At 44.5% G+C, this 16,596-nt stretch overlaps 1 protein-coding gene across 1 annotated transcript; it reads right to left on the minus strand.

Moving 5' to 3' along the window:
• Positions 1 to 9,166: 9,166 nt before the first annotated feature.
• LOC109775152 (uncharacterized) lies at positions 9,167 to 9,838 on the minus strand. Its single transcript, XM_020333912.1, has one exon. The coding sequence runs from the start codon at positions 9,836 to 9,838 to the stop codon at positions 9,167 to 9,169; it is 672 nt and encodes a 223-aa protein (XP_020189501.1).
• Between the last annotated feature and the right edge of the window lie 6,758 nt (positions 9,839 to 16,596).

Consider the following 16,596-nt stretch of genomic DNA (forward strand, 5'->3'; position numbering starts at 1 on the left):
TACTACTTTAGTATGCATGTAATTGCTTACTTTGGTGTGTGGAAATGTTATGTGTGTAGTCACTTGTGTAATTGTATGCTTAATTTGGTTATGCAATGCTGTCTTTTTAAGTATATATGTTGATGCTCTGTAGACAGAGTGTAGATGTTGTGCGGACAAAGAAAATCACATCGCACACGGACTAAACAATGGAACACGTCGGTGATGTTTTCATCAATCACTCACAATTGTATACCAGCAATCGTTTGCTCACAACACACACGGCTTTTTAGCAGTAATCGTTTCTGTTGTTATCGGTCTTCGCACACGTTTCCGATTACAAACATGTTTGCCTCGTATCACACACATCTTGTTCATTTGAACCGTTTTTGTTCTCATGTCTCAATGCAAACAGGTCATCCGAGTGAACCGCATGCCGTATATCGCACACACCGTTGATCTGGCTGACCGTTTCTTTTGTGTTGCCTAATCACAAATAGTTCATCCGAGTGAACCGTATGTTGTACATCGCACACACCTTCATCTGGCTGCCCGTTTCTTTTGTTCCTCCTCATCGCAAACAGTTAATGAGCTGAACCGTATGCCCTGCATCGCACACGCAACTAAAATCTGAACCGTGTTTGATGCATCCTCCATCGCAAATGTTTTGCACCTTTTTTGACGGTTTTTTACACCACCGTTTGCGATTATGGCATCGCACACAGTTTTGTCGAAGGGTCTCTGATCATAGTGTCGCGTTAGCAGCATCCTGCAGTAGTGAATACATATGTGTCATGTCCCCTTCTATCACTGGGATTGAGCATTGTAAGATCGAACCTATTACAAAGCACCTCTCCCATTGCAAGAAAAAGCAATGTAGTTGGCCAAACCAAATCAATAGATAGGAGAGAAATACGAAGCTATAGTAATCATGCATAAAAGAGTTCAGAGAAAAACTCAAATAATATTCATGGATAGATCTGATTATGAACTCACAATTCAGCCGATCCCAACAAACACACCGCAAAAATTCATTACATCGAATAGATCTCCAAGAACATCAAGGAGAACATTGTATTGAAGATCAAAGAGAGAGAAGAAGCCATCTAGCTACTAACTATGGACCCGTAGGTCTGTGGTAAACTACTCACGCATCATCGGAAGGGCAACAAGGTTGATGTAGAGTCCCTCCGTGATTGATTCCCTCTTCGGCAGAGTACTGGAGAAGGCCTCCAGATGGGATCTCGTGGTTCTGGAACTTGCGGCGGCAGAAAAAGTATTTTGGGTGTCTCTCTGATGTCAGGTAATATTTAAGTATTTATAGAGGTGGGGTTAGGGTTTGATGTGCCACGAGGGGCCCACATGCCTAGGGGCACGCCCTACGGCTTGTCGCTCCCTCGTGACTCTTCTGGCCTCCTCCTGAACCTTGGGTCTCTTCTAGTCCAGAAAAAATTAATCCAAAGGATTTTCTCTGTTTGGATTTTGTTTGATATTGATTTTCTGAAAAGCCAAAAACATGCAAAAAAACAGCAACTCGTACTAGGCACTAAGTTAATAGGCTAGTCCCAAAAAAATTATATATTATTGCATATAATGACATATAAAACATCCAATATTGATACTATAATAGCATAGAACAATCAAAATTATAGATACGTTGGAGACATATCACATGCCTCTATGGTGCTCTTTTACAAACTCTTGCAGTAGTTAGAAATAGATTTGATTTCTTTCAAGGTTAAATTTCTTTGACAAGAATGTCATAACAAGAGGAAATACAATTTACTGAAGAGGGTTGTGAACTAAGGAACATGGTGGATTTAGAGTACTCAATTTAGACATAATGAATCAAGGCCTTGGCCAAAACGAGAGTGGAAAACACACAAGGAGCATGGAAAACTATTGTGTAAACACATACGTTAGAAATCATTGTGTTAGGCGAAAACTTGCTAGTTTCTAGTTTTTGTTTGGCCTTGTAGATATATTAAGAAGACTTGTATTGCACTAGGATTGTTGGAAATAGGAATAATACTAGATTTTGGGGAGATTGGTAGATATATAGGTGATATACCTTTTAATTAAACATAACCTTGGCTATACAATATTTGCTTAAATAAAAATGTTTTAATTGTTGAAATTTTCAATCAAGATAGCTCGAAAGAGAATGCTATTTGTGCCTCCTTATGAGCGGCCTCACTGAAGTCCAAGAGAAGGGGAGGATGGTCATAAATTCCTCTTGCACAAACTGTTACGGTATGGAACTTGTCCTCACACTCCACACTCTCCAAGATACGGCCCAACTTCACATAAGTCGGCGTTGCCAAGCTTTTAGCCCCTAGTAATCTGCATGTCCGAGAGAATAATTTCCCTTTCCAAGATTCCAATGATCACATTAAAGATAAAAGGTCACCTAGCATCAAAGTTATCATTATTCTTGTTCTACATCGAATAATGTTGAAATTTCCACCCATCAACATGGGTAAATATTTTGAATGACATGTCCGAACAATCTCAAACATGAAAGCTGGCTTGAGCTCCAGTTGATTGGCCTCATAGAATGCCACCACGACACAACCAAACCGATTTTTCATAGACCAAATGTGAAGTTTGACACTTAAGTCGCCCACATACATATGCATGATGCCTAAAACATCTTTGTTGATGCCAAACACGATATCAACTGATCTCCCATGTGGAGGGAGGCAATAACATGAAAAATTGTGGCCACAAATAGATGGTGCAAAAAATGAGTGGAGAAGTAGGCTATACTGGTCTCCATTAGAGAGATACAATACAACTTATGTCCCCTAGTCGTCTCAGCCAAAAGTTGTTTTTTAGCAAAATCACAAAGACCTCTGCTATTCCAAAAAACTGCTTTCAGTCATGATTTGTTTCCAAATGAATCCTCAAACTGTAGTTCATCGTCGAAAGGTCATCTACCTTTTGAATGTGCTTATGAGTGGCCTTGACGGGTTTACAGGACCTTCTTCCTAACCATCTGATACATCCTCCTCATCCGGAACAAAATTCCCACACACACATGCACAATAGACGGAATTGACAACCCATGGGGATTGTCATCCTCGATGGCTGCAAAGGATGTTTAGTTTTGTAAAATAGCTAAGGTCGTGTCCATTTCTAAGACCAATAACTCATTAAATCGATCATCACATCTTTCTTGTTGGACCCAAAAGAAACCCCAATCTACGAACTCATTAATAAGCATCTCTGTGTCTTCATGTGTCATGGCTAAACTATATATCTAACAGATTGTATAGAAATGTGTACTCTGACTGAAAAAGATAAAAGGGAAACCTGCCAATGAGTACAACCAAACACAACACCTAGGAGTGACACTAGTTGACTTGGTTGAGTGAATGGGTGTGCATATTGATCGCCTAGACTCAAGTGTTCTTGACATGATAGTCACTTCTCACCACCACCTCTAGCCTTATCCTCCCTTCTAATAGATGCCTCCACCAAAACCTAAGTGATCCTCTCCTACCTCTTTGTCCTCCCATCCTCTATCCACTACTAGAGAGTAGTTAGTAGTCGGGCTAAGCCCCAACACTAGTTGATCAGGATTGTGGTAGGGAGGTCTTTCCTCAGGTAGCCTTCGGCATTGTGATGCAATCTATGGATGGTGGCTTGAGGCAGAAGGCATGACTATGCAACAACGGTGGATTTTCTAGTCGGGCCACAGCCTCTAGTGGTGACCTCGATGTCCATGATCTTGTCTGCAGGTATGTGGGCAACAACGTTTGCTTGCTTCATGATAATATAGTGGTTCTTTGCTCAAGCACGCAGGTGACGGTGTGGTCCTATGCTACTAGGCGGTTGTCACAACGGGACCGGGGGGTCTAGGATTTTCATATCCAACGGCAACAATGAGTATGTTTTGTGGATTAATTCTGCCGTCGCGGAGGAGGACAACACATGATTGCCAGAGCATCTCAAAGCGGGATTTTAGTAGTCTTGGTGGCCTTCCTCCAGGCTCAATATCTGTCACAATGTGCAACGGCGATCTTCAATGTTCGGAGCCTTTAGTGGGACTGGTTCTTGTCGTGGGTAAACTGCCTGCTTTTGCGAGCATGGTCTTGACTTGTGTGGCATCTCATATCAAGACCGTACTGCCCATGTAGCTGCTGGGATCGTGGAAAGGGGTGGCGCCAATACATGATGACTTCAATTTGGTGGTGCTTCTCAAGTATCAGTCTCGAGCTCTGTGTAAAAACCCGAGGTCTGGCCCTAATTGGTTACATTTGGCAATCGTGATGTTTTTTGTGTTGTTAACTTGTTAAGGGCATTGCTCAGATTTGCTCGGACTTGATTTTCAGGGTAAAAACCCAAGATCTAGCCTTTGATGGTTGGATCAGCGACAACAATGCTTGAGCATCGTTTCCTTTCTGAAGACATTGTTTTTGGAGAACCATTCTAGTTGTACATATGATTTCAAGAGATGGTTGCTGCGCATATGGTCGCCGTTGTAGCTTGTTGATCATTGTTTTGATAGCTTCAGAGTTTTTTTACTCCACCTAGGCATAGCTTTTATCTTGTATGACATTGCTATTTGCCTATGATGCTTTGTATGTGTGCGCTAGTTGGTGTTGGTTGTGTGCATTTTAGTGATGCAGATGTCGGGTGTGTGCTCATTGTCTTTGTATCCCGTGGCGCTTTATTTTTTCAGTTAATAAAATCTATCCTTTGTCAGAAAAAAAATCTTAGATTCTATCTTTGTATCGTGGTAGGAACTTCTAAACATTTTCTTAAACATGTATAGCTTGAAGAGCTCACACCCACCACCAGAACTATCCTTACTGATGTAAGGGCATCTCCAACGCTGACCTTTAAACCAGATACCGTATCCGTCTGCGGACTGGTGAGACTAGTCCGCAGACACTGATGCAGGAGCCGGCCATCCGACCATAGCCGCAAATGTCCGTAGACATTTCGATCAAAATTTAACAAAAATAAACAAATTTGATGCAAATTTAAACAAAGCGGACGAGTTTCATTCAAACTTGGATAATTTTTACTGAAAACCAGATGATTTTCATCTAAACCGAAGCACATGCATTACATTTCAGACATATCTCAACTAAACCCTATTCTAACCTAGTCTAAATGATCGCCAATACCCGTTTCCTATGACATGCCTTCCCCATGTCCAGCAGCTCGCCGGCCGGCCATGAGCCCTGAAAAATGAAGCTCTGCCTCCGCGAAGTGGGCAATTGGCTAATTTGTTGATGATGATGAGCCTACCAAGCTTAGCTTCATCGGGAGGGGAAGAGTAGTGGCTCACGTGTTCTACTCTTCCTGGCTACCAGCAACGGTCGCGGACGTGTCGGCTTCGTCGTGGTGGTGGCGGGCGTGACCGGCGCGGAGCTGGCGACGTCGTCCGTGCCATCATAAAATTTCGTCACCACCGTCGATCTCCGCAAAGGTGGATTCTTTCTCTGCCTGCGGGACATGGTGCCACCATCGCTCGCGGCGGATGTCGTGGGCCGCGCGGTAGGAGACAGGAGCAACGCCTCCTTCTCGTCCACATCCAGGTATGACATGATGCCCGTACAGGCGAGTTGCTCCTCCACGCGCCAGTGCTCATCGAGGAGGCGGAGGTTGTACCTCTGGTCGGCCTGCGCATGCCAGAACGCGACCTCCCGCTCTTCCAACACCATGTCAATGTAGTGTGCCCGCGTCACGCCCATGGAGATGTTGGCCGACTCGTCGTCGACCGCCTCTTCCATTGGCTCGTCCGCATCCCTGGCCTATGGAGAGCTCGTTCGTCTGCCGGCCTGCAAGCCGGCCGCAATGTCGGCGATCTCCTTCTTTTGTTTGTCCCAAAGGCTCTCCCATAGGGCTTTGGAGCTCGAGGCCACAGCAGGTGTGCTGCCGAGAGGAGATAGGGAGCGGGGGAGGTTGGATGCAGCTGTTGCCGAGCTTGGCATTTAAATAGCGGCCGGATGCCATGCCAAGCAGCGTGGTGGTTAAGGGTGACCGGCAAACGGACAGATGGATGGTGTTCACATGCGGCCGCCAGAGTAGGTTCCTCGGCAGCCGCACATGTTTAATGGAGGGAGGCAGATGGACGGGTGTCGTTTGAATGCGGAGAGGGCGCATGCACCGGGAAGCGGCGGGGGCGGCGCTATCAGTCAGTGTGCCGCTTCATTGCCGGCTCCAGTGAGAAGTCGCGTCCGCTCTGGGCTGGCATGAATACGCCGTTGACCACTTCGGGCGGGAAAGGGCGCCGGCGAGGGAGATGGCTTTGGGTGGGCCAGGATTGTTGGATGTGTGCCTGGCAGCTGTCCGGACACCCGCAAATCCTCCCCCCTAATTTGCTTTCGGTTTGGGAAAAGGGACGTACGTGCCGGGCAACAGACGGATATAGAACTGTATTAGATGGCAAAACATGTCCGAACTACATAGTCTGTACGGATGGGGCGGTTTGAGGGGCCGCGGAGATGCCCTAACCATCCTGAAGTACTGGAAGCACCAAATTCCGCATGTTGCCGTATTTCCATTCATTTATGTAAGAAAGATCGCGGCGTTTTGGCTTCTAGGCTCACACCAGCCTGAGAGTGAATAGTAAATTTGTTTAAAATACTAAACCAACTCAAAAAAATCATTTTTTTTTGTGAAAGATGCTTTGATGTTCGTATCAAATTTCAGAGCATTTGGACATCTGAGTTGCTCTCAGCAAAAAGGAAAAAATTAGGGTCTATGAAAAAGTTTACTATTTTGTACTGTTTGGGCTTGATTTTTTTTCTTTTGCCGAGAGCTACTTAGATGTCTGAATGCTCTGAAATTTAGAAGGAACATCACACACTCAAGCATCTTTCACCACAAAAAAATCAATTTTTTTTGTATTTTTCTAGTATTTACTTTGAATTTACTATTCATAAGATGTAGATGAGCTCGGGCTCCGGATTGAATATTCGAATGGAATAACCCTAAGTTGATAAATCATGAACAGCAAATTTTGTGAGAATGAACTTCGAACGATGTAGTTAATCGATCGCTCCAGTTAGCCATCCCCAATCACTCTGAAGCCGATCTTTTTTATACAGCAATGCCATCTGTCCGCATCACCACTCATATGGTTTTGCCCTATCTTGTCATCACTAAGGCAATAATAATGATTAATATTGTACACTACGTTTGTTCTTGTCCATGTTTCTTTTCTCTTCTTGTCTTTACTGTTGGATACAACTACTAATTTGTTTGCTCTGATTGCATCTGTGCACTGATGAGTTGTAGGCTACAACTTAACCAAAAAGATTCTCCCAAACAAACTTGAGTAGTGAAGCTAGCTTTCTAACTGAGTGAGCACTAATTTGTTCCTAGTGATGTCTCATCTGCTGGATTCCATTAGACGGCTATCCCAACTTAATTTGGTGACTGAACTCAGTAAAATAGAATAAGAAATTAGAATGATGGTTTCTTATCGAACTCACTTTCCCTCTTTCCCGTCTCGTTGCAACTCTGAAAACGTTGTATTTCCGTTATCTCGGTAATGAAAAGGGGTAAGCCTAGTTCAAAAAAAAAAAAGAACAACGGTTTCTTGTCCCTTTTTGACTCGAACACTGTAGAACAATTGTTCTAAGTAGGCTAAAGTTTGAGTCCACTTGCAGGTTGTTCGCGTGAAAATATTGAAGTTTGAATTTCTTCAAAAGAAATAGTTTGAATCTCCTTAAGCTTTTTTTTTTTGCGGGAGAATCTCCTCAAGCTATTGTCCATATATTTGATGATTTTATTTCCTTGCCTTACCACTAAGGACGAAGAAACAAACGCTGGTGTTTGCATTTGGTTAAGTTAGACTAACAACTTGAAGTCCCACAGCAACTTGCTCATGAACAGCTTTTTTATCAGCCATGGGCCACTGTTAACCTAAGCAATAATTGAGAAACTAGTTTAATTATCTAAGCACCTAGACAAACTCACCCGGATCATTGGAGATCTACCTAGAGCATAACGCCTCAATGTAAAAATATCACACAGAGTTTCACTTGTCATCACCATGTTGCTTTGGAATCTTCCATGTCAAAACAGCAATGAAAAACCAGCGGTCAACTTACTACTTAAATTTGGCGCCTCACTGGAAAGAGCCAGCATCGGCCGGCAGTCCTAGTTAACCACCAATAGTAGCATACTAGCATCTACAAGCCAGGCCATCACCTCCATTTTTCTAACTCCAAACCTTGTCAAACTCCCTTGCCGATCGACATGTGGCTCCATGCAATGCTCCGCGGAGATCCATTGGCCTCGTCCACGCTCCGAAGTACGTACTACGCTCCGTGTCCGCCATTAGTTAAACGGCAACGCTAGCTAAGCCTAAGCTAGCTCCGGCCGGAGCCATCGCCGTCCGTACTCCGGACGGCGACCGAGACATCTTCACGAGTAACACTACCAGATACTGCAGATACCGAGTTTTTACCGGATCGTACGTACGCAAGGGCCTAATTACGTACGGCGCGGCCCTGCGATTGGCGCGCCGGCCGGCGAGAGCGACCGGGCTCCGGTGAGGTGAGGCGAGCGACTAATGGTGAGATCGGGTCTCCGCTCCCGAAAAGTGCTACGGTGTCTGTTGCGGCGCTAATCATGGCCTCAGGGGCGATGGCGACCCCGTTTGCTTCGGTCACGAAACGAAATTTTCTTTGGGGGGATGGTGGTAATAGAGAAAGGCGCCGTGCTCTTGGCCCTTGCTCTGGCTGACTAAGCCTAGGAAGAAGCTCGGAGAACTAAAATGGCTCTGATGTTGACGCGGGGTATGATAGTGCTTCTCCGGCGGCAGCTTGTGGACGTCATCTTGCGACAAGCTATTGGGAAGAACAATCTTAAATTAGTCCATGCCTGCTGCTCTCAAGGTTAAGAGCATCTCCAACAGCCGCGCAACGCGCCGCACGCAAAAAACGCATTTGCCACCGCCGTTCGCCTGGTTTGGCACGGGCAGCGCTGGCTCCAACAGCCGCGTTAAAATTGAGCGCGCGCGTAGCTCCAGCGGCCGCGTTAAAATGCAGCGCGCGTAAACATTGCATACATTTTTTCTAATAAAACGATAATAAAATTCATAGATAGAAAAAACGATACATAAATATTTTACATAGTTCCATAGCATAGATAAAAACTACTAGATAGTGCAACGACATAAAAAACTATTAGATAGTGCAACTACATACGCAACTACAGCCTACTCCCAGTCGTCGTCATCATCATCGCCATCCTCGCTGGTCTCGTCCGAGGTATCGAGCCACATGTCCTCCCAACGATCATCATCAGACATAAAGATCGTCTGCCCACCATTCTCAACGATTTCGCACTGCGATAACGCCAGGGCCTTCCGCTGACGCCTATCCAACCGCTCCTCGCGGCGCCTTGCCCAGTAGGCTTGCTCGTAGGTGACGTCCTCCGGGTGGCGCCGGCGCCAGTCTGCCATGACCCGCTCGTCCTCCTGAGCGACGAGGAGGCGGCGCTGCCGCTCAGCGTGCTCCGCACGGTCTTGTGCCGTGGTAAGACGAGGCGGCGGGGCGACGTCCAGCGCCTGCTGGAGCGTGTCCACGTCCTGGAAGTTCATCTGCGGGTGTGGCTTGCCTAGGCGCCACGCCGCTGCGTCGTACACGCGGGCGGCCTCGTGCGCCGTCTCGAAGGTGCCGAGGCCGAGCCGGAGTTGGCCAGACCGTATCTCGGAGTAGAACCCGCCGTTGGGGCGCTGGCGGACGCCGCGGTAGCCCGACGCTCCTCGGCGGCGCGGCGGTGGCGGGGCGCTGGAGCGGTGGTGCGCGTGGCAGCGGAAGCAAACGAGGAAGCGGTGGAGGCGCGCGTAGCAGCAGAAGAGGAAGAGAAGTGTGTGGAATAGGCGCATGGCGAGCGCCGCAATTTAAAGGCGCGCTGGAAGCGGTGCGCCAAAAATAGCGCGCGAGCTGCCGCCTTTCCCCGCGCGCGCAAACGGTTCCAGCGTGCGCAACTTTTCCGCCACCGCTGGAGCGCGTCGAAACGTCCCGCGCGCGCTAAAAACTCGGTTTACCCCACGCGCGCGTCTTGACGCGGCTGTTGGAGATGCTCTAAGCAGGATTGACTGAATTGCTAGGGTAAAGCTGGCTAACTATGGCAGTGCTACATATGGACATCTATAGGTGAAATCTGCCGAGCCCATCCGTAGCTATTGCCGCCGTATTTACGTATTATTGTGCTACAGCATGCATCTACCATCTGCTGATTTTTCAGGATTTCATGCGTCTCTTTGTGTCTGGATTGGGATTCCTGATGACCTGAATTTCAGTAGGATCACTAATTTAGAAATGAAATCCCTTGCTAATTCTTTACGTGCAAACTGTCACTCTTGCATCGTTCCATCGATTCCCTTTATATTTTTTGAAATCAAAGACCAGGATACAAATCCCCAGTCTATTTGAAGGACAGGAACATATATCCCCATCCCTAATTCGGCCACCTGAGGTCTTCTTCTCCCCAACCTTCCATTCCAATTCCGTCCCCGGCTCCCAAACTCACGGAGCGACAACAAGCCCGACAGATCAGACACCCTCTTCCGTTTTGCCAACACGAGCACTAACCCCATCTTCTGTCTCATCTACACAAAACATTACAAATATAGAGGTATATTCCCTAAGCATAAACCCCAGGCATATACTTAGGCATAATCCCCTGGCTACATTACTTCTTCGAACACACGATAATGTTAGCTAATCACCCGGGGCGACCGCGATAAAGTTGCTTTTTGTCGCGGCGTGGATGAGTAGGCCATCAGGAATCAAATGGTGATAACGTTAGCACCATGGGCGGTGCCATCAGCAGCGGTGGTTAGCTGCTAATTAACTAGCATTTGCCGCAAAAGGTTGGCTTTGTCTTGTGTTAGTTTCTAATGATGTTGCGTGATGGTGAGCGAGAGGTGGATGATTGGTCGTCGCCGTGGGAGCAGCCTAGGAATTCAACGCCGGTTGCATCATCAACTTGCATTGACAATCATCGTGTGGCTGATGCTACCTGAACTTGGCCTGCTTCCTCGCTGCATTCTTGTCTCCAGATGTCGATTGTATCTACTCTCGCTCAGATTCTCAGAGCTGATCTGTATGGAACCTGGTAGATATTCCATGGTGCTGTCCCCATTTCAAAATAAGTGTCCTGGTTTTAGTTCAAATTTGAATTAAAACCACAACACTTATTTTGGAATGGAGGGAATAGAAACTTTGATAAGAACGGCACGAATTTACTTGAAATTACATACCTCTCAAGGTTCTATATCGCGGTTCTCACAGATTCATGGCAAGGTCGTGGATAAGTTCTTGAAAGCTATTGCTAGCCATTACTAATCACAATTTCATATTGAAACAGAAAATTATTAGATGTGCATACGACATGAGCCATTCAAGATAAGTGATGTGTTGCATGTTGTTTTGCAAAAGTAGCTACACCAAATAGCAGAGCTATCGTTAGCTATAATGTAAGACAACAGAGCATTTTGAAACTATAGCGGGGCATTCACTATTACTTCCTCCGTTCCTAAATATAAGTCTTTCTAGAGATTCCACTATAGACTACATACAGAGCAAAATGAGTGAACCTACACTCTAAAATATGTCTATACACATTCGTATGTAATTTGTAGTGGAATCTCTAAAAAGACTTATATTTAGAAACGGATGGAGTACGACGGAATATTTGACCGTCGCTCAGCGATGTGGGTCCAAAAAAAACCACAACCAAGCTATTGTGCAGCTATCACTAGCTATTTATAACATTGTTCGGGATTCAGAAATGCAAACCTTTCAGTCACTCTGGAGAACCATGGAGGATGGATCCAAAATTTGGTGAAACCACAGACAGTACTGCTAAGTATGAAAACAACAAAAGAGAAACAAACAGTAGTTGAGGCTAGTGCGTCTCATACCCTCTCAGCTGAAAACTACATCTGGTCAAAGTTCAGAGCCTCTGTACACGCATTTCTGAAATCCGAACGTTAATGTCATGATGCAAACCCTCGTTAGTTTACACGGTAGGCGCAGAGACAAATAAGTAATCATAGAGTTGTTAATTAGCCACCCCCAATTATAATTAGTAGTGGCAAGCAAACTGTTTCATATTCTCACGAGTTTTTGGCCTTTGTAGCAGCAACATGCTCCACTAGTTCGTCATCGAAAAGTGGCTCGATGTCTTTTTTAGCAATGCATTAGGTGTAACCTATATTATGGTTTGAGCCCGTAATTCAGCATTTTCTTACCACCAAATTAACATTAAATGTTACCCAAAAATGATGGTCTAGTCTGAGTGTTGTAGTCCCTCCAAATTTTTCAGCTTCAAATTCTAAGAGCTCTAGACGAAAAGCAAAAGGTCAAGTTTGTTTTGAATAGTAATCTCATTTCACTTACATTTGTCATCTCATCCTTTTGGCCACACCTTTAGGCCGTCTTTCTTGTTTTAATCAAGGTCTCTATCACAAAAATGGTGCTCGAAGTTGGAGTCCAAATAAGATCAGCCATGTAAATTCGTCAGCGTTTGTCAAATTGAACACAAAAAATGTTTCTTAAAAGAAAGAAGATTAAGCTTCTAAACCCATACCGCTGCTAGGCCAGTGAATTCTTCACAATTTTCTACGGCTATTTTTCTAGAAACACAGCAACATAGACATGTACACACACCACTTGAACATCTACCGGAGTTGTGGAACTTCAATAATAATGAAGTTATTATTGGCGCCTCAACTATCACTGTTCACTGGGTGTGTCGCCTATAACAAAAAAGACATTCCATCTTGCGATGGCACACATTCTGAAGATACACAGGACGTTGAACCCGGGATTTGATTTCGGGTGGGATCGGGGTACAGTCACACCACCAAACATAGAAGATATCCTTGATTAGGACACGTTAAGAGAAATTGGAGCTTAAAAAACAAATCTGAAAGATGCAAGGTGAGTCATGTCAGAAGATCTTGGTTTGTCCTGCAAGTACAAGCACTAGCCATTTCTGAATTGAAAACCCAGAGCAAACCAAAACAGAGCATCTGCTATTGGGCGTCACAAAAATGTGCCTCACACTGCAGTTGTGTGTTACAAAAATGTGCAACACACTGATCGATGTTCTAGTTCCTGAAAACTAATAGCTCATCACTAGTGAGAACACAAGACTTGACCAAGCATCTTTTTTGGGACGGGGAGCACATGATTTGTTTCTGCATCCATCTCATGTGAGCATCATAGATCAGCTTTGTTTCTGCATCACTGTGTCAGCATAATAGATCACGGTGTCAGCATAGTAGATCAGCTCTGTTTCTGCATCCGTTCCATGTGAGCTATTGTGAGCTAAGACAAGGTATTCGCCTGACATGCCCCAAAAAAGATTCCAATCTCATGTACGTATTCGTGTTTCATGCCTTGCGATTCCAGAGCCGTGGCTTCCTCCCTTTTTCTTAGGGAACAGCCATAGCGCGTCCCAAAGCAAGTAACGACACAACGTTCTCTGGAACTAGGTATGATAGGGCCTGAACCTCGCCATGCCAGCCAAACTGAAAGTCGGGCATTGGACAATGTGAATGTGTTACCTGAACATGACATGTTTAGTCACAAATTGGGGGGGAGCTGGATAATATATTAAGAGGATGGTTTTGTAATGCACAGTTGCTGGTCAGAAACAAGTTGAAGTAAGTAATGTCGTCACCTAGAGTAATTAAAGGAACATGAAGGAGAGTAACTTAAGCAAGTAATGAAAATTGGCTGACGACAACAACTCAGAAATTCAGGCAACTGACGTATAGGTGCGTAAAGAAACCAAATACATTTAAGAAACCAATACATTTCTAATGATCCAAAATCAACTGAAGCAAGCACTGCTAGCATACCGCCCACAGACGGTAAGGAAACTGTATTTGTATGCAATGGTACCAAGTTGTCCTCTTATTTATTTATGACTCGGACGATGCCTGATCAACAGTATCCTAAGAAGGGGTGATTAATTCTATTAGACCAGCACTGAGTCTGGGCAACCCCAACAGTTGAGTTGGAGTAGTTCGATGTTTCTGGCCACTATTGATGATGTCGCATGCTACATGGTAAGGGACCATGCTTATCATAATCATAAGCAAATAATAATTATAAGCAAATTTAACCAGTGGGTATCGCGTCACGACATGTCACTAACTCTCTGCTCTTCCTCCAACCAACATCTGGCAATGTGCGAGCCTCTCTTACAATAGACGCCAACTTGCTCCAATTCATCTTTTGTTTGAACTTCGTGCATTTGTTTTCTGAAGTTCAGCACTTGCTACTCGTAAACTAATGCAATGCGACAATAAGTTCCCATGTCTCACTTCCATGTGTCAAGATACCAAACTCACTTACTTATCCACACTATTACAGGCAGCGTAGACCGTGGAGTCGCATTCTATATGCACAATGAAGCTTCGATAAGGTGACCTTTTACCCATGTTTCAGAATTTGTTTAACGGCGAGTTTCAGTTCTTTAAGTTCAATTTCGGGATAATTACCTTGCTCCCTAAGAAGGAAGAGGCCGTGCGGATTGAGCAAATTAGGCCGATTTGCCTGTTTAATGTTAGTTTTAAGATTTTTATCAAAGTGGGTACAAACCGACTAACCATGGTTGCTCATATTGTTGTTTGACCTACACAAACTGCCTTCATGCCTAAGCAACACATTCTAGAAGGGTTGGTTGTTTTGCATGAAATTCATTCGAAGAGACTTGGCGGAGTTATCTTCAAAGTGAATTTTGAGAAGGTTTACGATAAAGTTAATTGGCCTTTATTGCAACAGGCTTTATGAATGAAGGGTTTTGACCCTGCTTGGAGGAAGCAGGTTCAGACTTTTGTTCACGGAAGTAGCATGGGGGTCAAGGTGAATGATGATGTTGATCACTTTTTTCAGACTCGGAAAGGTTTGCGGTAGGGCGATCATTTGTCCCCAATACTTGTCAATATTGTTGTTGATATGTTGGCAATCCTTATTTGCTAGGTCAAGGAGGAGGGCCACATCTAGTGGAGGGTGGGGGGTCATTCTACAATATCCCGACGACATGATCATCTTTATGAAGCATGATATGGATAAGTCAGTGAATATGATATTGGTGCTATGTCTCTTTGAGCAACTGCCAGGTCTCAAAATCAATTTTCATAAGAGTGAATTGTTTTACTTTGGACACGCCAAAGAAGAAGAGAACAATTACAAGCAGTTGTTCGGTACTCAGATCGGTAAGATTCAGTTTACTTATCTCGGTATACCAATTCACCATCGTAAACTTACTAATAAAGAGTGGCAATGTATTGAGTACAGATTTGAAAAGAAGCTAAGTTGTCGGAAAAGTAAACTGATGTCGTACGACGGGCGACCGATCATTGTGAATTTGATGCTTATGAGTTTGCATCTTCATGCTCTCATTCTTCGAAGTCTCAATAGGGGTGTGGAAAAGGCTAGATTTTTTGGCAGGGTGTTGAACATAAGCCAAGTATTGCCTTGCGAGGTGGGATATATTGTGTAGACCCAGAACAAGGAGGGCTAGGCATAGAGTATCTTGAGATCAAGAATAAATGCTTGCTTAACTTCGGAGAAAGATGGGGGGTGGATTCAGTTATTGTGTAGCAAATATCTACACTCGAAGACTTTACCATAAATTACGACATAACCGAATGACTCACCCTTTTGGAAGGGTTTGATGAGGACAAAAGTTGCTTTCTTTAATAGGGGCAGCTTTAAAGCTGAGAATGGTCCAACCGCATGAAGCAAACTCTATTCCCATCATATTTTCTGAGGGAGAACTCACTCCAACTATCCAATCAAACCCTTTGTGATCTAGTCCCCTCTTGTTTTCCACTCCTACTTCTCAAAATCCAAAGCCATTAACTCGAGAGATTTGGGGAGTAGGGGTACGCCTCCTATATCGGCTAGGTGTTGCTTGGAAGTCTTTAAAGTTTGTGGAGAACTCAAGAAATTTGTATGGGCTTGGAGATCGCCTACTTCGTGAAGATCTACCTTAGTGAGGCTACTTCTTCGTGGGCGTACGCCATGGTGGAATAGGTGTGGTTACTCCTTCGTGGACCCTTCATGGGTGAGTCCTTCGTGGACCTTATTTTCTTCCATGGAATTTTGCAACCGGGATCCTTGTGATCTTAGATCCTTCGTGGATCGAAGCCTCCATCAATATGAATGTAAGATAGTGCCAACTATCCGAACCCAGAAAAAATCTTCACCAAGCCAATTGTGTTTGTGATTCTCTCAACTCAACCTGCCTCCTTTACTTTGCACTTGCATGTCTTTACTTTCCACTGCATATACTCTAGACTTGCATATGTAGGGTGCAGTGGCGGACCCAGGAATAAAATGGAGTGTGCACACTCCAAGAAAAAAATCTACCTAATCCAAGTGGCATGCAATATATGGCAAAAGAATAACATAAATAGCTCAATTCAAGTCTCACAACAATTAAGTCCAGGAATATATTCCGAATGTGCTCAATTACAATACGAGTTGTCTTACATGAAAGATACACAAGTAGAAAATTACAACACTAGGTAACTCTACGTTGTTGCATTGCCATGAAAGCATCAACTATGTCATCTTCACTTACTTTCAAGAACACATCTCGTTCAATAAATGTCAC

This window comes from Aegilops tauschii, chromosome 4 (assembly GCF_002575655.3).
Source record: "Aegilops tauschii subsp. strangulata cultivar AL8/78 chromosome 4, Aet v6.0, whole genome shotgun sequence".
Taxonomy (NCBI): Eukaryota; Viridiplantae; Streptophyta; class Magnoliopsida; order Poales; family Poaceae; genus Aegilops; species Aegilops tauschii.